Source organism: Bison bison, unplaced genomic scaffold (assembly GCF_000754665.1).
Source record: "Bison bison bison isolate TAMUID 2011002044 unplaced genomic scaffold, Bison_UMD1.0 scf7180017864474, whole genome shotgun sequence".
Taxonomy (NCBI): Eukaryota; Metazoa; Chordata; class Mammalia; order Artiodactyla; family Bovidae; genus Bison; species Bison bison.
In genome coordinates this window covers 4,522,276-4,545,437 of record NW_011495035.1, presented here as the reverse complement: position 1 = coordinate 4,545,437, position 23,162 = coordinate 4,522,276, and the positions used below count along the sequence as shown (strand labels likewise).

Sequence of the window (23,162 nt, the reverse complement as noted above, 5' to 3'; positions counted from 1 at the left end):
CTTTATTGACTATGCCAAAGCCTTTGACTGTGTGGATCACAATAAACTGTGGAAAATTCTGAAAGAGATGGGAATACCAGACCACCTGATCTGCCTCTTGAGAAACCTATATGCAGGTCAGGAAGCAACAGTTAGAACTGGACACAGAACAACAGACTGGTTCCAAATAGGAAAAGGAGTACGTCAAGGCTGTATATTGTCACCCTGCTTATTCAACTTCTATGCAGAGTACATCATGAGAAACACTGGGCTGGAAGAAGCACAAGCTGGAATCAAGATTGCCAGGAGAAATATCAATAACCTCAGATATGCAGATGACACCACCCTTATGGCAGAAAGTGAAGAGGAACTCAAAAGCCTCTTGATGAAGGTGAAAGAGGAGAGTGAAAAAGTTGGCTTAAAGCTTAACATTCAGAAAACGAAGATCATGGCATTCGGTCCCATCACTTCATGGGAAATAGATGGGGAAACAGTGGAAACAGTGTCAGACTTTATTTTTCTGGGCTCCAAAATCACTACAGATGGTGACTGCAGCCATGAAATTAAAAGACACTTTCTCCTTGGAAGGAAAGCTATGATCAACCTAGATAGTGTATTGAAAAACAGAGACATGACTTTGCCAACAAAGGTCCATCTAGTCAAGGCTATGGTTTTTCCAGTGGTCATGTATGGATGTGAGAGTTGGACTGTGAAGAAAGCTGAGCGCCAAAGAGTCGATGCTTTTGAACTGTGGTGTTGGAGAAGACTCTTGAGAGTCCCTTGGACTGCAAGGAGATCCAACCAGTCCATTCTGAAGGAGATCAGCCCTGGGATTTCTTTGGAAGGAATGATGCTAAAGCTGAAACTCCAGTACATTGGCCACCTCATGCGAAGAGTTGACTCATTGGAAAAGACTCTGATGTTGGGAGGGGGTGGGTGCAGGAGGAAAAGGGGACAACAGAGGATGAGATGGCTGGATGGCATCACTGACTCTATGGATGTGAGTCTGAGTGAACTCCGGGAGTTGGTGATGGACAGAGAGGCCTGGCGTGCTGCGATTCACGGGGTCGCAAAGAGTCGGACACGACTGAGCGAATGAACTGAACTGAACAATGCTGCTCTTAATTCCTGTTGTATCGCAAAGTGAGTCAACTATATGTACACATATATCCCCTCTTTTTTTTGCATTTCTGTCCCATTTAGGTCACCACAGAGCACTGAGTAGAGTTCCCTATGCTAGCAGTCCCTGACCTCTTTGGTACCAGGGACCAGTTTCACGGAAGACAGTCGTTTCCAGGGGCTGGGGATGGTTTCGGGATGATTCAGTATGATTTATTGTGCTCTTCCTGTCTCTTATTATTACATCGACTCCACCTGAAGTCATCAGTCATTAGATCCCGGAGGCTGGGCACACCTGCCCTGTGCTGTAAGGGGGTTCTCATTAGTTACCTGTTTTATACACAGTGTCAATAGTGTGTATACGTCACTCCCAATCTCTCCCTTTCCCTTTCTTCTCCGCCCATCAAGACTCAGTTCTCTGGTAGAATTGGAAGCTGTCCCAGTGTCTCAGCAGCCCTCCGGTGTCCTCTGTTCCCAGCTCCTTCCTCCACTGTCCGTATCCAAGTCCGCACTTTCTTTGACTTGATGTCTCTTCTGTCCTGTCGTGAGGACATCTTCTTCCATGCCTGGGGACATCCTTCGTCTGATTTCCCTCGTCACGCTCCAGCCATGATCAGTACCCTCTGCCCATCCTATCTCCTCGGCCCTGAAGCTCCAGGTTCAGGCCGAGCCGCTCCCCTTGTCTGTATCATGTCTCTTTCCCACCGCCTCCAGAATAAAATCTGCCTCCTGGCCCTTCAGCAGCCCTCCAAGACCGTGCTGCTCTTTCTCCAGACTTGGGAAGAGGAGAAATGTGTACGTGGATATAGTTCCCATTTGAGGGCCAGATGTTGTGATGAACATGTAACTGTCTTGGGCCTCAGCTCTCCCAGACTTGCTGTAGACTAAGTTAATTTAGGATTAGACATTCTCCATTTCTGGAGTTTTGTAGCAGAGTCATTTATGTGGTCAGAGAGTACCATGGTGCTGTGCTTGGCTCATGTCTGGAGTCCTTGCTATTGGCCAAGCCCGGTACAGAGGCACTGGGCAGGAATAGTCCCATCTCATTCATGTTTCGGAAGAAGCCATTATTCTCCTCCTCCTCAGAAGGAAAAAACTAAAGTCACGTTCTGACTCCAAGGTCCAGGATCTTAACCATCACCCTGTTCCTGTGAAGGGCACTGTATTCTTATGACACCGTTCAGGGTATAATAGAAACTCTGATCTTTGCCACTGTTGATGCATAGTCCAAATAAGCCTTGCTTAAAACTCTAATTAGAAAACAAATTAGATGTCTAATCCTCCCTGACATTTTAATGTGAAGGCTGAGTATTTTGAGGCAAAGGGGTTTAGGGTAGGGTGCACATGTTTACCAGCACAGGAGCAAGAACTTGGCTGTTGGAGTCCGTGGGTTGGGTTCCAACCCCGCCCCTCCCTCTTGGCAGCCACGTGATCTTCAGCAAGTGTATGCGATTCTCAGAGCCTCAGTTTCCCAGGTACAGAGCTTTGATATAATACCTGCCTCAAAAGCCTGATGTTTTGGTTACTCAGTTGTTTATGTGAAAGAGAGCTCTTTCCCATCTTTTATTTTGTTATATCAAGACATTGAGAAAGTTTCAAAACATGGGTCATGATAAACTACCAAGACAGAGCAATATTAATTAAATTTTCCTTTAGCTGAATGATGTTACTTACAAATGTAACATCTGTGAACAGTTGGGAAAGCAGCATTGATGAGAGCCTTTGTCCTTATTCCATTTATCCATCTCTTGAGATCTTTGAGGCTCAGATGGTAAAGAATCTGCCCACAATGCAGGAGACCCAGATTTGATCTCTGGTTTGGGAAGAGCCCCTAGAAAAGGGAATGGCAACCCTTTTAACCCTCCAGTATTCTTGCCTAGAGAATCCCATGGACAGAGGAGCCTGAAGAGCTATAGCCCATGGGGTCACAAAGAGTTGGACATGACTGAGTGACTGACACTTTCACTTTCTTTGCTTTACTGGGTAGAGTATAACTGAATGAGAATCATTTAAATACCCTCTATCCTGATACACTTTGAACCCAGGAACAGATTAAATCATTAATCAGAAATTAATCTGTTAACATGGTATTATGTGAAGCCTCCTGTTAAAATTCTCTATTAACATTTCTTCTGAAGAATCAGAAAGTAAACAAAAGTAGTTCAGGTTGCTTAGGGGGAAGGAAGTGGAAAGGAAAAATCAGAATGGAGCTCAGGGTGTCGGAGAAAAGAAACTGACCTTTGAGAGTTAGAGAAATGAAAGTAATTCAGTCTAGCCAGAGCATTTCTCTTCTCTGTCATCACTCCCAGCATCATGTGTTGAAACTTCCATGTGGTGGCTCAGTCCTGTAAATTAGTCCTAAAATAGGCAATGTCACCTAAAGCCAGTGTGTAAGCCTGCTGGACAACAGACTGGGTCAACACACTTCTAGAAAAAGAGAACATGCTCTCTTAGCTCCTGCGGTTGATTGCATCTGGCAGGGAGGGTTAGAGGGTTAACTTGACTGTTAACTTGATCGGTCTTTGCAGATTGATGTTTGGCTAAATGATGTTGTTTCAGGCATTGTCTCAGTTGGTCTCCATTGTCCCTGGAAAGAGATCTCTGAGTTTGGGACCAGACCTAGGTGTCTCTGGGTATCTCAGGCTGGATCTTTTGGAGATTAATAGTTTAATAAAGAGTTTAGAGTTCTGTTCTGGTACTGGTTTCCTGGCCAAGACCTCCTATAATAAGTTTCTTTGTGGAACTTTTTGGAATGCCATCAAGGGAATCAGCTTGGGTGGGACCTCAGATGTTGCCAGGTTACATGGCAGTCTTCTACATCCACACAAGAAGGACGTTAGTGTAGAGAGTTGTGGTCTAGAATCTAGGAGATCATGGGTTTAAATGCCAGTGACCTCTTACTAGCTCCTTGACAAGCTTTTTTAATCCTCCCAATCTTCCCACCTATATCTTGAGAATGGTAATAGCGCCAGTTGATAAGATTGGTTGGATTATTAGACAAAATAAAGCACTTAAGTGCTCAGTATAATTTCCAACACATGATAAAGAGCCAGTAAAAGTTAGCTGTTATTGTTGTTAATGTAATATGATTTCTTTATTTTTCATTAAAAAAAAAAAAAGTTATCACACAGTAGATTTAAAACGAGTCTGTTTTAATCATTTAGCTGTGCATTCTCCTTTTTGCCTCATTTGAGGTTGTCCAACCAGAGCTTTCTGCCTTAGATTACTGTGACCTGGCAGTTTCTATTATTGATTAGTTATGAAAGCCAGAAATGTAAGCTATGTATGATAACTCACTCAAATTCCCATGTATTTCTTTTTCAGCTAAGATAAAGCAAGATGTGGACTTAGCAACCTTTTCCATTTCCAAGGCAGAAAGATATAAACTGTTTAAGTTTGCAAAACATTGCATTTACATCTCCAAACTATTAGGGTTATTCTGCAAGGTTTAGTCTCGCTGTTGGTTCAAATTAATGATAAAGATTGATACCATTGATGAAAGTGAAAGTGAAAGTCGCTCAGTCGTGTCCAACTCTTTGTGACCCCATGGACTATACAGGCCATGGAATTCTCTAGGCCAGAATACTGGAGTGGGTAGCCATTCCCTTCTCCAGCGGGTTTTCCCAACCCAGGAATCGAAGCCGGGTCTCCTGCATTGCAGGCGGATTCTTTTACCAACTGAGCTACCAGGGAAACTAGATGCTCTGAATGGTGGTACTGTGGATTGGATTTTTTTTTTTTTAAGTAAGTAAATGGTTATCATTAATGAGGCTCTGCTGTTTTTTGTTAAGTATGGTAGCTTGATAGAGACTGGGTTCTCTTATATTTATATACTCTATCTGTAACGAGTAAGTGACAGAAATGAATCTTTTGTTTCAATCTGAAGAAATGAAGACTTTGTTATTTTGTTCTTATCGAATATGTAGTTATTTCCATCAGAAACAGCCTGTTTCTAATAGTAAATTATCATTTTCATTTTTTACAGCGTTTTCGTAATTGATGCTAACTTCTGTGACATTTTTGAAAATATTTCGAGTTCTGCAATATACTAACTAGTCAGGAGAAACAGGCTTGTTTACTGAGAATGTTAAGCCCAGGGAGATAATTTTACACATTGAAATCTATTAATCTTTAATGTATGTGTGAATGTGCGTGTGGCTATGTTGTGCATTTTTCCTGGCCAAATACGGAACAGGGTTTTACATTGACAATGGTGGAACAGTATTTTACATTGAAAATGGTGGCAGAAAAAAACCACTGGGCACTGCAGGTCAGAAAGTGTGGCTTTCTTTGCCTGCATGGTGGTCAAGTCAGATAGCTGCATTCATGTCATTCAAATATTGCCATTTATTCCCCCCCCCCACCCCTGCCAAAGTATAAGGCACAAGTTGCACCAGGAAGCAGTAAATATCCGAATAAAACCTCTTTTGTGATAAGCTGTTAGTGCTGTTTTTGAGAAAGCATATAATGAAATATTTCATACTTTTTTTTAAATGCCACATTTAAATGATACCCTGTTTAAACAGAAAATGTGAGTGAAGCAATTGCAAATTTATAGCCAGTGCATGTGGACCTTTGCATACCATTCGAATAGTTGGAACCCTTTCAGTGGTATATCTGTGAGTTTAGCATTTATGTCAAAGCCTATTAAGTGATAGTTTGCACAGAAGGTGAGATCTATTTTTATCTATCTGTCTGTTACTGGAGAGTGTTGGTTGGGGGGCCCTGGCATCTCCCTCTTCTTTGACTGTTGAACATTGTGCCTCTGAGACCTGCCGGGGCCACTTCTGCTTATTTGATTTAAGGTGGCTCACGTGGTCCCACCTGCCTTAAACAGAGTGTTTTCTGTTCAGCAGTCTGCGTCTCCTCAGGACTGGACAGTCATTACTTTGTGAAAATGCCCCCTCCTCCCTTTTTAGTAAGATTTGGGATTTTCCTTGTTCCCACCCATGTTTGAGTCTGACTTTTTAAGCGCTGTTTCTCCCCCTAAGTCTCCCAAACACAAATGATGAAAACAGCCGTTGAAAACAGCCAGCCTATGGTGGGCGGGCCAAAGCAAAGATGTGTGTGCAGAGCAAGGTGTCACCGAGAGAAAATGTTTGTTACTTCTGTCTGGATGTCTTCAGATATTCTTAAGTGCTCACCGCAGGGTCTGATGGGATCTAGAAATGTTTGTAATCTCCTCAACACAGACCAGAGTTTCAGCATGAGCCTCCCAAATTTTCTGGGTTAAACTTCTCTAGAGATACAGGGTTTTTAATGATCAGGTTGACAATCCATGAGTCCATTTAGATAGAAAATTACCCCCATTGTTTTCCTAAATGTTAATGAAATGTTAAACTCATTTATTCCCTGCAGGGTGAAGAAACAAAAAGCCTGACTCTTGTCCTGCATCGGGACTCTGGCTCCTTGGGATTCAACATCATTGGTGGCCGGCCGTGTGTGGTATGTTAGTTGTTGAGATGGATTTTACAGGTCCTTGATGTAGCTGGGAAAGGGATCAAGAACTGGGCTGTGAAGGGTAGGAAACCTTGCTCACTTCATTCTGCTCTAGTTAGAGTTCATTGTGCCTTTATCATCTTCACACTCGGGATTTTTTATCATCTTGTTTTTTATTAAGGCATAGTTGATTTACATGTTGTGTTAATTGCGGGTGTACAGCAAAGTGCTTTGGTTTGGGGGATTAGTTGTGGTCTCCTAATGTAGCATTGTCCTAGTCATACAATAGCTAATCCTAGCTGTTTAGCTTTGAAGAGTTCATGTCTAGTTTGATAGCAGTTGAACTGCGAAAAGTCATGTTAATATGTGTGGAATTCTGCTCAGTTTAATGAGACAGCCTGGATAGGAGGGAAGCCTGGGAGAGAATGGATACATGTATATGTATGACTGAGTTCCTTCACTGTTTACCTGAAACTGTCACATTGTTAATTGTCTGTGTGCTGTGTTTAGTCACTCAGTCATGTCCGACTCTTTGCAAGCCCCTGGACTTTAGCCCGCCAAGCTCCTCTGTCCATGGGGATTCTCCAGGGAAGAATACTGGAGTGGGTTGCCATGCCCTCCATCCAGGGGATCTTCCCAACCCAGGGATCGAACCCAGGTCTCCCACATTGCAGGTGGATTCTTTACTATCTGAACCACTAGGGAAGCCCAAGAATACTGGAGTGGGTAGCCTATCCCTTCTCCAGCGGATCTTCCCAGCCCAGGAATCAAATCAGGGTCTCATTCATTGCAGGTGGATTCTTTACCAGCTGAGCTACCCCCTCAATACAAAATAAGTTTAAAAGAAGAAAGGATTGTGCACTTACACTGAGGGGCTTTGCTGGAGTCGGGGCTCCAAGGCTGGCAGTCTTGTCAGGACTTCTACCCACCTTTCATCAGTCAGGGGCCATTCCCTCGTTTGTGGGCTGGTGTATCCTTTGCGCTTCCCTCTCACTGGAGCTGTTTGTTCACCCCATTCATCATGATCCCCTCCTCCAGAAAGGGGAGGCTGAATTCAGATCTATTGATTTAACTGCCAGGAAAATGTCTGCTGAGAGGGCTCTGGGGAGGTGGCAGAGGATATGTTCTGGAATCTCACCTTTCATGTGGGGTGCCCAAAGTATGTGTCATCTCTTGTTCTTTTCCTTTTCCTAGCCTTTCCTCATTTGTCTCAGATAGTAAAGAATCTGCCTGCAGTGCGGGAGACCCAGGTTCAGTTCTTGGGTAGGGAAGATCCCCTGGTGAAGGCAATGGCACCCCACTCCAATATTCTTGCCTGGAGAATCCCATGGACAGAGGAGCCCAGCGGGCTGTAGTCCATGGGGTTGCAAAGAGCTGGACACAACTGATCAACTAAAATCAAACATCTTCCTCATTAGTCAGCTTAAGAGGAAAATAGTCAAGGAAAAGGGAAAGAAAAATCAGATTCACTCATTCAACAGTTAAGCATTATACATGGGCTATTTGCTAGGGACTTGAAGATATTGGCTGGGGAGACTGGATCCCTCTGGTCACTGAGTTTATATCCTGTGTGATATAAGGCAAGAAACAAGTATAAAGAGTAATTACAGATTGGAAGAAGTACAATGAAGGGGAAAAAATGAGAGGATGGCTATGCTACATACCAAGGAGCAAGGGACATCATTGCCCAGAGTGATTAGGAAAGAGGGGAAGGGATATAAAGCCAAATCCTAAAGGATAAGAAGATGTCAGCCATCTGGATGTAACTAATGTTTGCCCCGCCTTCATGGAGCTCATGTCCAGGTGGAGAAACTGATGAATTAGAGAGGGAAGCACTGTTCTCACTGATAAAACTCTGTGCCTGAGTTCAGCTAAAGATGCTTTGGGAGGCAGTTAGCCCTGGGGAATAAGGCATCATGGGGCAGGCCATTGAAGCTGGGTTCTGAAGAATGAGTAGGAGTTTGCTAGATCAGAGGTCCATGTATAATATATTTAGTTGAACAATCTTCACTTCAGTCGCTCAGTTGTGTCCGACTCTTTACGACCCCATGAATCACAGCACGCCAGGCCTCCCTGTCCATCACCAATTCCTGGAGTTCAACCAAACTCATGTCCATCGCGTCGGTGATGCCATCTGGCCATCTCACCCTCTGTCGTCCCCTTCTCCTCCTGCCCCCAATCCCTCCCATCATCAGAGTCTTTTCCAATGAGTCAACTCTTCGCATAAGGTGACCAAAGTATTGGAGTTTCAGCTTTAGCATCAGTCCTTCCAAAGAACACCCAGGATTGATCTCCTTTAGAATGGACTTGTTGGATCTCCTTGCAGTCCAAGGGACCCACTGTAGGAAAAAATTTGGACATAGTTGGTTACAAATTATACATATATTTACTATGAAACTAATATTACCTGTCTTATAAAAGCTACATGCTAAAGAATCATTTAAATGATGAAATTAAAATATGAATATGATTTTTAATATACTGTTTCATCATTCCACTGTGTTTCATTGCAAGTACCCATCTTTGAAGGCCACTGAGATAAAAGAAAGTGGACAGACCCAGGGAAACCTGGCCAAGGACAAAGACAGAGCTGAGGAGTGGCAGGACGTGGTCAGAAAGAGACCAGAGGAGAAGAAGAGGCCTGTTGTGATTAAATTCCCTTTGCTTTTGGCCAAAGCCACAGTTTCAACAACAAACGAGCATGGTTTATTGCAAGAAAATGACAGCTTAATAGTAGGTGGTACATAGTCATTAAAATGATTAACTGATACATGATTTGCCTTGTAAAATATGTTTTAAAAAGAACACTTCTAGATGATGAGGTTAAAATAGAATGAAGGTTGGTTAGGGCAGGGAGCTGTCCGTCTTGCCTGAGCCCTAGGGATGTGGACATACCCTTGTTCTTCCCATCATCTTAGGGGAATTCTTAAACTAAAATTATCTCTGTGCTCAATCACTCAGACATTTCCTACTCTTTGCGACCCCATAGACCATAGCCTACCAGGCTCCTCTGTCCATGGAATTTCCCAGACAAGAATACTGGAGTGGGTTGCCATTTCCTTCGCCAGGGTATCTTCCCAACCCAGGGACTGAAACCAGGTCTCTTGTGTCTCCTCCACTGGCAGGCAGATTCTCTACCACTACCACCATTTGGGACACCCCAAATTATGTCAGCTTGGGACTTTTTTGCTTTTCCTTTTTTTTTTCTGGTTGGCTGCCATCCCAGGCAGCATGTCTTGGTGCTGCTCTGATTCAGTCCCTGCTGCTGAGGGTCAGGCTTTCCAGCTGTGAGAAGGGCTGAGGGAGCCAAATCGGGCTTGACTGGCTCAGCCATGGTCCCAGGATCCCAGGGACTCAGTCCTCCACCTTATCATCGGGAGACGTGTTTTGCCACTTGGCACATGTAACAAGACAGTTGGCTACAGTTGGTTTTTATTCATAATTATTCATTCTCTCCCTATCCATCATTACCGTTACCATTTTAAGAAACAACTACAGTAAAGAAAGATGCTTTTCATTTTTAGACAGTTTGAAAGCTTCTGTAGCCCAAAGAGTCCAAACCAGGAAGCCCTCTTCTCTGTACACCAAAGCTTATATATAGAAAAGGGGAGCCTGAATTTTGCAAAATGCCTGAAGTGGAGAGGCAAACTCATGGCTTGGCAATTGTTGTCATCCAACAACGGGAAAGCCCACAAAGATGGTATTTCATTTCTGCACCTCCCCAAGGATGAAAGGATGCTTCCAAGTTCACTAGAATGCAGTTTGGTTTTGTTTTTCTCAGACTTACCAAAAAATATGTTTTAGGTCATTTTCTTTTTCCTTTAAAAAAGTGGTATAAGCACAAACTAGACTGATTTTTGAAGCATTAAAGGGCTCTCAGCTTATGTGGTCTTTTTGCAAGAACTCCGTGCATAGCCCTGGGGAGGGAAATGGAATTCCATATGCATGTGTTTGCCATCATGTTTTTAAAAACGTGTCCTGATTAGCAGCAGCAGCATAATAAAACCTAAATGGATTCTGCCCTGTTGCCTGGAAATCTGGCAGGTCATTGAGAACATGCTAAAAAGCCAGGATGAGCAACAATGTGTTCTCATTGTTAGTTACTGGAAGTAGAAGGCAGGGTGAATGACGTGTGTGTTTCCCAAGGAATCCCTGTGTTGGATGCTTGGTTGAGTTGTGATATAAGCCCAGCGGGGGGGCTCTGACATAAGGCTTTTCATTGCACCATGCAGTACGTAATGCTCTTAGCAAAATCACATCACCCATTCACGAGTGCTCAGGTCCCTGAAGAAACAGCAGCCAGTCTGGTGTATCAGACCTTCGGCCTTTGGCAAGTTTACTTCATTGTCTGGCACCCCTGGGATGGAAACAAGCCCTTTCATTTTTCTGTTTCTCAGGCCAGCAAACCCAAACAAATCCTAAGTCATTTTGGTTCACCTTGGTGCATAGCTCTGCCTTAAAATGTGTTAGGAGAGGAGCCTCCAAACAAAGAATAGAGAGAGGTGTTCTGAGAGGATCAGGAATGTTCTGGATTTGGTTTTCTCTGATTTTGTGCTTTCTATGTTTTTTACATTCTCTTCCCATCCCTTATCACAGTCTTCATATGACCTCAGTTTGGTGTTTGCTGTTGCCTGTCCCTCTCTGATTTTTGCTGGGACTTTCTGATGCGCCTTAAGATAAATAATTCTGTTCAAATGTATTATTCTGCAAAATGAGCCAAAACCAAAATCTCAGCCCCTATCTCCTCCTTCCTCCCCAGCCGAGAAATGCAAAGCAGTTCAATCAGAGTAAACACAGATCTCTTCATTTGATGTATTGACGTCACCTCTTACGGAACTTAAGCTTGTCCATAAATCCTTTGTGGTCATTTGAGACTCTTCAGGGTCCTCTGGTGGAATATTCCATAGCCTGGAATGCTGTATTTCTGAATTCATGTGTATTTTTGAAATTTTTCTCAATGGGAGACAATGTTGCATTTAGAGTTTGTGTAAGAGAATCAGCCTATCCTTAGTTGGAAACAAACCTTTGCCACTTTTTAGCTGTATGACCTTGAGTAGGTCAATTAACCTGTCTCAGATTTCTTTCATCTATGAAATGGATATTTATACTACTTACCAGTACTTGTGGCTCTTATGAGGATTAAATGATAGACAGAGAACACTCATTATGTACCTGGCTGCTGTTGTTTAGCTGACTCTTTGCGACCCCCTGGATTGTAGCCCATCAGGCTCCTCTGTCCATGGGATTTCCCAGGCAAGAGTACTAGAGTGGGTTGCCATTTCGTTCTCCAGAGGATCTTTCCAACCCAGGGATCAAACCCGTGTCTCCTTTTTTAGCTGACGATTGTTTACCAGTGAGCCACCTGGGAAGCTCCATGTACCTGGTACCTGGTGTGCACTCAGTAAATAGAAGCTGTCGCACTTCTCTGTGCTTCTGTCTGAGATATGCTTGCGACTTGTGCGTCGTTAGTAGTGGCTGTGAGAGAGAGAGGAGTCTCAAAGAGATTCAGGCGGGAAAGGGTTAGTGTGCGCTAGGCCCGAGGGAAGGGCTGCCATGCTGGGCAGTGGTGTCTTTGTGGGCCGGCTGATCCAGCTCAGCGCCCACAGTCTTACTGATCCAGCCCCCTGGAAGAGTGTTGAGGGAACCCAGATGGCAGTGGGAGATTTATCTTTGTCTTGTGGGGATAGATGTTGGGAACAACCCTTAATGCTCATTTTACATTGTGATTTTAGTTTCTTTTGAGCCCTATTATAACATAATATAGTGTTGTGTGTGTGTCTTTGTGAGCAGCGGGGCAGGGAGGGGAGAGCAGAGTTGGGGAGTGTGCGTTTTCCCACTGTGGGTTCCTGTTGTTAGACTTCAGGGGGTAGACTTCAAAGTCATCTCTCTCCATCTTTAGAATATAGGGTTTGGGGGTTGTTTAATTTTTTAACAAATGGAATTTTGATGTATTTGCATTTGATGTATTTGTATTTTACAAATTTGATGTATTTGTACAGAGAAATGATTACTGAAGTAGATGTTCTTATGGCATTATGGCAGGGAAATCACCAAGATGGTGGATTTGGGAGTTTTTTGTGGAACATCCTGAATTTACTTCCTAAATCCTTTTGTTCGGAAACAACACTCGCTTTTGCCGTTTCATTTCTAAATCCATCTGTTAATCACGAGAAATTTAATCCACGCTCTTGGAAAGTATTCATCCCAATGCTGTTTGGAAAGAAGTTCATGAACAAGCTGTGAGGGGTTTTTTTGTTTTGTTTTGTTTTGTTTTTTTAATGAGTTTGTTGAAGCTTTTTTATTTTAAATAAAGGAAAGACTTTGAGCAGTGAGCTGTCTTCTTTCCCAGAGACTTTCAGACTGGAGTTTGAAAGATCTAAAGGGATTCAAAGAGATTGGAGATCAGAATTCATTAGGATTGAAGAGGTGGGGGCTGGTTCGTGGTGGGGTTTTCTGATGCAAATCACAAGAAAAATCAAAAGCCTATTTTCACCATCAGATTATTGAATTTAAAATTTTAACATTACACTTGTGCTTGTAAGGATATGAGAATATACTTTGTTGAATGAGCTATCAGTAGAGGCTCTCTGAAGGGTAATTTGGCAACATCAATAAAATATGCATACTCTCAACCCAGCAGTTCCATTGCTAGGGATTTGCAGCAATATATACTAGCGAAGGTATTTATTTAAAAATACAGGTAGAAAGGTATTGGAGGTGCTACTGTCTCTAATAGCGACTAACTGGTGTTAGTAGCTCAGTTGTGTCTGACTCTTTGCAACTCCATGGACTGTAGCCTGCCAGACTTATCTGTCCATCAACCCAGGTCTTCTGCGTTACGGGCAGATTCTTTACTGTCTCAGCCAGCAGGGAAGCAACAACTGGAAACAGTACTAATTACTCCTGTGTGAGGATTGATTGTCTAGTCACTTGAGGAAATGAGGGTGATGGTGGGTCAGATGGTGAAAAATTTCTAACATTTTTACAGTTTAGTGAAAGAGGTTGAGTGGAGCATAATCCCATTTATGTGTATAAGAAAGGAATAGATACATGTTTAGGAAGGGGATGGGCTTCCCTGGTGGCTCAGGTGGTGAAGAATCTGCCTGCAATGCAGGAGACATGGGTTCAGTCCCTTGGTCAGGTAGGTCCCTTGGAGAAGGACATTACAACCCACTCCAGTATCCTTTCCTGGGAAATCCCATGGACAGAGGAGCCTGGCGGGCTACAGTCTGTGGGGTTGCAAGGAGTTGAACATGACTGAAAGACTAAGACTTTCACTTAGGAAGGTGATACGTTAAAATGTTTTGGCCAGTCCAGATTCCATGCAGGATACAGGAAGCTTGGGGCTGGTGCACTGGGATGACCCAGAGGGATGGTATGGGGAGGGAGGTGGGAAGGGGGTTCAGGATGGGGAACACGTGGTACACCCATGGCGGATGCATGTTGATGTATGGCAAAACCAATACAATATTGTAAAGTAAAAAAAAAAAAATGTTTTGGAAAGGGACTTCCTGGCGGTCCAGTGGTTAAGATTCTTGAGTTTCCACTGCAGAGGGCAGAGGTTCCATCCCTGGTCAGAGAACTGAGATCCCATATGCTGTGCGGCCTGGTCAAAGAAAAAATGTTTTAGAAAGGATGGATTAACTGCTAATCAATGCTACAAAGGGATAGAAGGACTGTGGGTTGGAGATGGAAGGGACTTACCATTTTATACCTTTTGGTCTGACTCGAATTATTTTACGATGTGTTCATTTTGGTTTAAAACAGATATGAGGGGAAACAGCTGACTTCTACCCCCTTGCCACAAGTGACACCAGCAAGAGTCCATTACTGTTTTAAGAGTGTTGGCTTGATTTTCACGATCAACTTAATGCCTAGCATTCATGCCTCTGTTTTTTTAACCCAAAGGACAACCAAGATGGATCGTCCAGTGAAGGAATCTTTGTATCCAAAATAGTTGACAGCGGGCCGGCAGCCAAGGACGGAGGCCTGCAGATTCACGACAGGATTATTGAGGTATGTGAACACTGCCAGGGTCTTTTATAGGCTGAATGCCATGCAGTCTTCATCCGGCTCAAGGCTAGATGTTTGTTGGGGAGGGAGGCCTCAACTGGTGGCTGTTTGGGCGGGAGACAGATTTCTCCAATTGTGTGGGACCACATTGGGTGTTGATTGCCTTGGTGTTAAGTTTTTGTTTATATTCCGTATAGAGAAGCCAAAGTATGAGTGGCTTGTTGACGATTTGGCTCTTTTCATGCAGCTGTGCATCTGTTCTGTGTGCTTCAGTCAGAGCTTTGTGTGAAAACCACTGGGGAGCTGTGTGTTAGTTAGAACCAGATGAGCAGTCCCTGTTGTGCAAATGGGGACTCGGTTCAGGTCGGCGACCAGAGGGTAATTGTGGCAGCTTCGGGATCACTCTCACGTCCTCAGAGCTCATGGCACACAATTATTTCTGCATATGTGTCATTCCCCCTTTTCTGTGTCTTGCCTGTTGTCAGTTGTACCAGTTTGACTTAAGGGTTTGCAGACAAAGATTAATTTTCAGGAGGATCACTTATCACCACTGTTCTCATTTTCAGTTCTTCACTCATCATTTTAAACTTCTGTGTAGGAGGTTTCTAGTTTTCTGCTGGGGGAGGTAGCTACTTCTGCCCAATCATAGGGCCCTTGGGAATAGGGTCAGTGTCCTAGCCTGCCCGGAGCTGCTGAAAGGGAAAGAGTTGTTTGTGTGGCCTGCTTGTGTGGGCTCTCATTGCAAAGTTTGATATGTGACTATTTTTTGTTTGTGATTTTGGCCATTTTGATTGTTCTTTTAATGGGTGAATACATGGGCTCAATGTGTTGGATTTTATATGAGGGGAAAAAATTTAAATGTGAGAATCGAGGATGAGACGTTGAAGCCCATAAAAAGCTTCCCCATGTGCTGTTGCCATAATATAGCATGTTAAATAGGAAACTGGAAAAATGGCCCTATGACCACTGGATGTTCTATGTTCCAAACACATTTGCATAGTATCTATACTTCTTGAGTGTATTTCTGGCCTATTTCAAACCTTGGACTGACTGGAAGCTCTGGCCATGGGATAAGCCACAAGGGAGACTCACATAACCAACAGAAAAGTGGCCACATGCTTCTGGAAAGGGAACCTTGGGAAGAGAAAGATAGAGTCTCGCTTTTCTGGTCTAATTTGGATGATTTCTGCAATGTTCAAAGCAGTACAGTTCAGGGCTGTTTATATATCCTCAAGAAAATAGATGGTTATATCTCCCCAAGTAAACAAACTAAACAAGTTATGGTATAAGAGTTATTCTTTAGAAGGAGGGGATGCAGTGTGAAAACTTACTTACTAAAAGGATACTTGATCTTGTTTTAAGGACATTATTAACCGTGCTACATCCTCCTTGACTTTTTGAAGAGTTCTTACACTTGGAACTCTTTCTGCTGCATGTTTTAGGGTCAGTCTTCCTACTTCCCAGGTCAGCGGAGTGGATTTTCCCTTCCAGGAATTTGCTTGGGCAGGACGCTCTTTCAAGAGTTCAAATGCATCCTTTACTGTCTTCTGTGAAGAGAGAGAGAGAATACATTTTCTGAGACTATTGTTCCAAAAGATAAGTACAGCTTCCGTTGCCAAGGGTTTGGTGGAACAGCCAGTTTCTCTAAGTAATGGAATTTCATTGCTCTTATGTTTTGCAAATGAGCACTGTACAGCTGGGCAGGATTTTCTCTTGGCAAAGCGGGGATCTGTATTTGAAGTGTTCAGTACGGTTTCTGGTAAGTCACATTCTGCTTTTGGACAGTATGTAAAATATTAATCATGTCCCACTGTTGAGATGGAAAAAGGGATGATCCCCATAGAGAAACAGTAGATGTGCAGTTGACACCCCGTACCCTTATCAGTCAGATTCTAATCTCTTTTGACGTGACGCAGTGATTCCCATGCCTGAAAATAATGTTCCCTGGTTCACCTCATCTCTGTCTGAGTTTATTACCAGGCATGAATTTGATTATTTTAAGTGTGCCTGTGGGTTTTATCACTAAGAGTCAGGGGTTTTCTAGTTTTCCGTCAGATTGCTTCCTTTTCAGATGAGTGGGCAAACTCCCGCGAGACTTTGACTGTAAGAACTTTCATTCCGATGAAAGGATGCTTATATTAAATCCATAGGGACCGAGGGAGTCTCTTCCTCAGCAGAGTTGTCAGCAGTTACCCTGTTCCTGCTGCTCTTGTTCCCTGAGGACGGAACTGTAGATCCCGCCCACATCAGAGCCGAGCACACTCACCTTGGTTTTTATAAGAAATACTGTGAAATACCATCAATACTATCATGAAACAAAATTCACAACTAACTTTTATATATTGGGTTTCTCCGTAAGCTGGTTTACAGAAGAACCGGAATCAGCTTTCTGACCAACCCAATACATACACACCTACTGGTGGCTATTGTACTGTCCTGGAATAGAAGAACAAAAGGGAGATCATTTATAAAAAAATGCACAGATCAGTGTGTAAACACTCAGGCACGGCAACATTAGAAGACGCTGTGATGTTTATTGCCAGATTCTGGCACCTCCGTGTGGACTCACCATGGTTACACCAGCTACTCCTCTGCTGGGTCCACGTGGGCGGTGCTGTGGATTCAGGCATCGCCCTCCACAGTTGCATTTTCCAGGGTGGTGAACAGATTGTGGTTATGATATGGCACCAAAAAAAACTGCAGTCTTCCTTTGATCTACACACATCTGTGTGTATGTATTTTTTTTTTAATTGTGGTAAAATATACGTAACGTACAGTTCACCGTGGTCGCTATTTTGAAGTGTACTTTCCTGTGGCGTTAAGTACACCCATGCAGTCGTGCAACCATCACCACGGTCCCATCTCCAGAAGTTTTTCCTCTTCCCAAACTAGAGCTGTAGCCACTAAGCCACCCCTCCTCCTGCTCACCCAGTTCCTGGTTGCCCCCTTCTACTTTCTGTTTCTATGCATTTGACGACTGTGTGCCCCATGTAAGTGGAATCACACAGCATTTCTCTTTCTGTATAAGCGAATGAATAAACACCATGTCCTTCAGGATTGTCTATGTGCTTGTAGCTTGTGTCAGGATTCCTTTCTTTTTAAAGCTGAATGCTATTCTACTGTATGTGTAGAAGTATATACCATATTTTGTTTACCTATTTCTCCATTGATGGACGTTTGGCTTGCTTTCACCTTTATGCTGTGCTGAGTAATTCTGCTGAGAAAATGGGTGTGTAGTCTGTATGTATTTAAATTGCAACCCCCAAAACCCCCTTAGTGTTTATATGTAAAACAGAGTTAGAGTCTGCTCTCGGGTACTTATTAAAAGTGTGTTATTTTATCTTTACTAATGTCTGGAATGATACGGGGAAGTTATCCCGAAAGTCGAATAACTCTTCACTATCCAAGACCCTGTGCAGTGTACGGCTTCTAGCATCCCCGGTCCCCACCTCGATTTTCTTTGCGACAGTGAAAATCACTTCTGTAGATTTCTACCAGTATCTCTGGCTATGGCAGGGACCCCAAAGAGGATGACTGGGGTAGAGATTTGTCCTATTCCCAAACCTTATGATGCCAGGTGCCTTGCGCAGAAGCTTGTTCTTGCATCGTGCTCACCTCTCATTTGGTGGTAAGTGAGTTTCTCTAACAGTTGTCTGGGTTAAATGCAAGGTCCTGTTTCTGCTTTGAGATTATAAATGCAATTCTCCAAATGCAGTGAAGGCAGGACAGTTAAGCCCTCTGTCGCCAGTAACCTTGATTTTGTACGGTCCTCTGTAAATATGTGTGCATCTCGGGAGTGTTATGATTTGGAGACAGGCATGTAGTGACGCAAGTTGTGTGTCCTCAGCGGCCTTTGTGTAAATCGGTCGTTCTCTGTTTGCTCTAGCTTTAGTTACTATGTTGTTGCTGAAACGTCTGAGCCAGAGTTGACTGGAATGAATTAACACTGTCTTCCATTCCCAACCTAGGCCACTTGGTAAAGCAGGATTTTACTTAGTGAAGATAATATTCTCCCACCAACTAAAACTGCAGAGTGGCAAGTGGATTCACCTGGAAAGGCGTTTAGTTTTAGGAGAAGCAATAGAAGATGCTCCTTTTTTCTGTTTATTTTTTATTTTGACATAATTTCAGACTTACATCAATGAATTCCTCTACAGTTTCTACCCAGATTCCTCCAACATTAACATCTACTTTATCCTTTTCTGTCTCTACCCCCTGTTCCTAAATACATCAGTGTGTGTTTCTTAGGAATAAGACCTTCTGTTATATAGCTGCAGTCCAGTTATCTAAATCAGGAAATACACATTGGTAGGATACTGTTGTCTACAGCATTTAGTCAGATTTCTCTGATCATCCCCACAGTGTCTGTGATAGCAAGAGCAAATCCCAGATCATAGGTTTTATTTCGTTGTCCTATGTCTTTAGTTTCCTTTCCTTTAGAGCAGTGCCTCAGCTTTGTCTTCCTTGCTACTGATATTTTTGCAGAATGCAAGCTAGGTCTTTTGTATAACCTCTCTCGATTTGGTATGGATTCAGGTCTATATTCTGGGTAGGAGAAGAGATGGTGCGTCCTCCTCAGTGCATCCTGTCAAGAGTCACGTGATGTCACTTTGTCCCTTTATTGGTGATGTCAGCTTGGCCCGCTTGGTTGAGGGCCGTCTGCCAGATTTCTCTGCTGTGCAGGTACTGTTTTCTCCTTTTTTCTTGTGTCTTGTCGGGGTAGAGGGGCTTTGTTGAGGTTGTGTTAATATCCTGTTGAGACTCTCGTACGCTGATTTTTACATCCACTTACAGGTTTTCCTTGAATTGATTAGTTGACAAATGGTGATTTACTGACTACATTCCTTCTGTGTTTATTAGTTGTAAGAAAAAGTGTTTTTTCCTCCCTATTTTTTCTATCTCCATCTCTCTTTTTGCCAGTTTCAGTATGGACTCACATTGGCCAGTTTGGGCCAGAAGGACCTCTTTCTAACTAGTTCCTCTATCCTTTGACGTGTTCCCATCACTTTTTAAGCACTTGTTACTTTCTGGAACCTCAAGGTGTCCCAGGCTCATCTTGTACTTTGCTGGCTCTAGCTCTAGAGTCCACTTTTTTTCCAAGTAGCTCTAACTCCATTGAGTGGAGTGTGAGTGGCATTTAGAAATCAAAATCAGCTGCTAGCATGATCATTATCCTTGAGGTTTCATTGTTCCTAGGCACTCTCAGCAGACAGTTAGAAAATATAAATACCTATGCATGCACACAACATTATCATCAACAACAGCACACATCTCTCCATGTATTTCTTCATTCGTCCCTTTATGTATTAATATTTTGAAATCTATGCCTGTATCATTATGTCCAATTCCAATCCAAATCTTCCTTCTTCTTTGAGAATTGGTAACTCCTAGAGGGATCCCTTTTGAAATAGTAATGAATATACTCTCTTCTTTTGAATCAACTCGCTGATATTTACTTAAATGTTATCAGTGAACTAAAAATTATTGATGGAAATTATTTGAAATATCTCCACACTATTTTTAGTTCCATTTTTTCAGGAAAAATATGCTATAAAGTATATGATTTTACAGTTATACTCTTCTTTCATGATAGGGGAAAGAAAGGCTCAGTATTTCTTATGTAACTGTGTACAGGAAACTTACTGTTGCTAAACAGGCAGAGAGATGCACAAGCCATCTGGGGGTAATATTCAAAATAAACATGTGGGTCTCTGCCCCTGTCCTCTGCAGTGATGTGCGCCACACTCAGCAGAGAGGAAAGAATTCTGTATCAGTTACTGTCTTAAGAAGTACGACCTATTCTTGTCAATTTGAGATCTCTAACTTTGTCTCAGTTGCACAAATACTCTATTGTGATGAAAGAGATACGGTATAATTCAAGCTATGTTGAGAAGTTCTTTTTTAGCTGCAAAAACAAACAGGTTTTAGAGACCCCCTATTAGTAATGGATTCCAGCTCTGTTTCCAGAGGCAGAGACTAGAGTTTCATCTTAGATACTAACTGCGATTGGTGCCAGTGTTGAACCCTGGATTGCGTCGTGGAAGGATTCTGAGACAGTATCTGGATTGAGAGGGATGAATGTAGTGACCATTTAGAGATGTTTGCCTTGGACACAAGAGAGGTGGGGGGACAGCTTGACTCTGGATTTGTTATCTCTGGATGGACGCAGATGTTTTTGGAATGACAACATTATCATTTGGAAGTAATGAGTCTCCTTTCATTGGCAAAGTGCGTATTTAATAATAATGTATCAGCTTTCGTTGGCATAGTGCATATTTAATAATAATGTATCAGCCATTCTTTTCAGTCTTCAGACTGAAGAAGGTATTGTTTTCTACAGAAAGCAATACCTTTGTTGGATCTTGGTTTTACCCCCACCCCGCTGTTTAAGGGCTCTTTCCACTTTCATCTATTCTTATAACCTGTCCTGCAGCAGTAGAAGTTCTGGCAAAATTAAGGCAACTCCTTTCCTTACTATTGAAAGGCACACACTGAGGTGGAAAGAGCCCCGAGATTTAAATAAATATTAAACCTAAACCCCAGGTTTAGGTTTCTACTCAGTTATTCGCTCTGTGGTCTTAGTGTCCTAAATGCTGAGCCTCAATTTCTTCATCTCTAAAATGAGAAGAGAATTACACTCTGTCTCTCATGCCTGTCATGTTGTTTGGGTAGAGTTCGAAGATAATGTTAAGTCAAAGGAGTTTTGCTGTTAAGTGCAAATATAAAGAATTGTTTTTTTTTTTTTTCCAAATTAAAATTTTAGTATCTTATACAAGAACTCAATACCAAAGCCAAGTGTATAAGTCAGCAATAATACTTCTGAGATTTGTTTTTCCCTTGCATGTTTTAGCCGGAATGTATTGCTTCTATAGGACTGTTGAGAAAACCTTGATGTGTTTCAGGAAGATAGACTTTCCAGACTTAACAATGTGATCAGTTAACACCAAGTATTTCCTCTTTACTCCCAGTTGCCTTCAAAAAAATAATATGTATTATTTTTTTCTAATAACTGTAGTGACTTGATTTTATTGCTGTTGTTATTTTCTTGTTACAATTTTGCCATTAAAGCCAGTTTTTCAAAAAGAATAGAAAAGGCAGACTAGGGTTTTCAGTGAACATCTTTGTAACAGGTATCACTGCACACCGGCCAGATACACTAGGTAACGACTGGAACATGTGCTATGATGCAGCTTGTTTTAAAGGCATTTGTATATATATTAGTCTTTCCACAGGAAAAAAAATACTCTGCCTTAATAAAACATTTTAAGGTTTTAAATAAAGTTGTAGAGTGGGATTATGGGGAAACTTTTAAGTTTTTGAAGTCACATTTCCGAAATGTTGGAATTCTTCTGCCCAGAAGTGAGTGTTCACTTTTATAATCCACACAAACAGTAAAAGTGAAAACTGTGGTGAGCTAGAAGTTTCTTTTGAATTTCACGTATCACAGTGTTGACTCCTGCTTGTATGTTTGCTTCAGAAGTTACTTGTCATTCTCCTTTCCACCAGCTCCTAGCATGTGGCCCCGGGTACAGACTGTGTGGGCAGCCTCTGGAAGCTCCCCCTCCATCCGTCCTCTGCCCAGATGATCCGAGTTCACTGTCTCGACACTGTATTGTGTGGGAGTTGTGACTCCACAGAAATTTTAAATCTATCCCTCTGAGTCAACCCTTAGTAAGAGTTAATTAGCTCGTCCACAAAGTGCTTTAAAATCAAGGATAAATCAGAAGTGACTGGCATCCCCATTAAATTTTTCCGATGAAGATTAGGTCCAAAAATTAAGTCTTTGGTAATTTCCCAACAACAGCACAACAGCAAATCCTTGACAACAGTACAGATAAGATACAGTTTCTTTTCAGTTGTCTTCTAGACCCTTAAGTGTGGGGGTTTTGAGGACAAGAACCCATGTCACTTTTTTTTTTAAATAAGCTTTTGTCTTTCAGTCTGTTGGTATAAGACACAAAGAGCTGGATGCACTTTTATCAAATTTGGAAGGAATGTTTGGGCTGCGTGTATGACTCTTCGCGACTCTACAGACTGTAGCCTGCCAGGCTCCTCTGTCCATGGAATTTTCCAGGCAAGAATACTGGAGTGGGTTGCCATTTCCTACTCCAGGATGTTTGGGATGGTCTGACAACTATGAATTGTATGTAAAATAAGCTCTGTGGGAGAAGCCCTGGGGGAACCTTTCAAAGCAGTGGATCCACATCGTTTGGAAACGGAATCTGAGCACTGGGCCTACGGATGAGGGGACTGGGCAGGAGGAGGGAGTGTTGGATTAGGAACTGTCCGTGGGAATTACACAGGGAAGACTCAGTCGGATTGGCAGCTACAAGTGCTGATTTGCGGTTATGCCACTTTCACTGAAAGCTCCCTATAGCCCAGGGGAGGAAGCTGCAGCAGCATGGTTTTGCAGCATCATGTCTAATGATGGCGAATGATTCCCATGAGCCTCCAGGGGAGGGCAGCTGGGATGCCGTTCTCTGCCACACCGCTCCAGGGGGCCTTTGGCTTTTGTTTTGTCTACTTGTCTGTGTCTATTTTGACTGTCATTTGAAGTGCAGAGTGCCTGGGTCCCACCCCCTCTTCTCCTGAGGATGGCACTCCTTGCTTCC

The 23,162-nt window shown here is 42.7% G+C and overlaps 1 protein-coding gene across 1 annotated transcript in view; it reads left to right on the top strand.

Annotated features, from left to right (window-relative positions):
• The window catches only part of LOC105004418 (E3 ubiquitin-protein ligase PDZRN3-like), a 67,495-nt gene that overhangs the window by 11,894 nt on the left and 32,439 nt on the right, over positions 1 to 23,162 (top strand). Inside the window, exons 3-4 of the mRNA XM_010862033.1 lie at positions 6,457 to 6,543; positions 14,446 to 14,553. Coding sequence (XP_010860335.1) covers positions 6,457 to 6,543; positions 14,446 to 14,553 — 195 coding nt within the window. The remainder of the gene's footprint in view (positions 1 to 6,456; positions 6,544 to 14,445; positions 14,554 to 23,162) is intronic.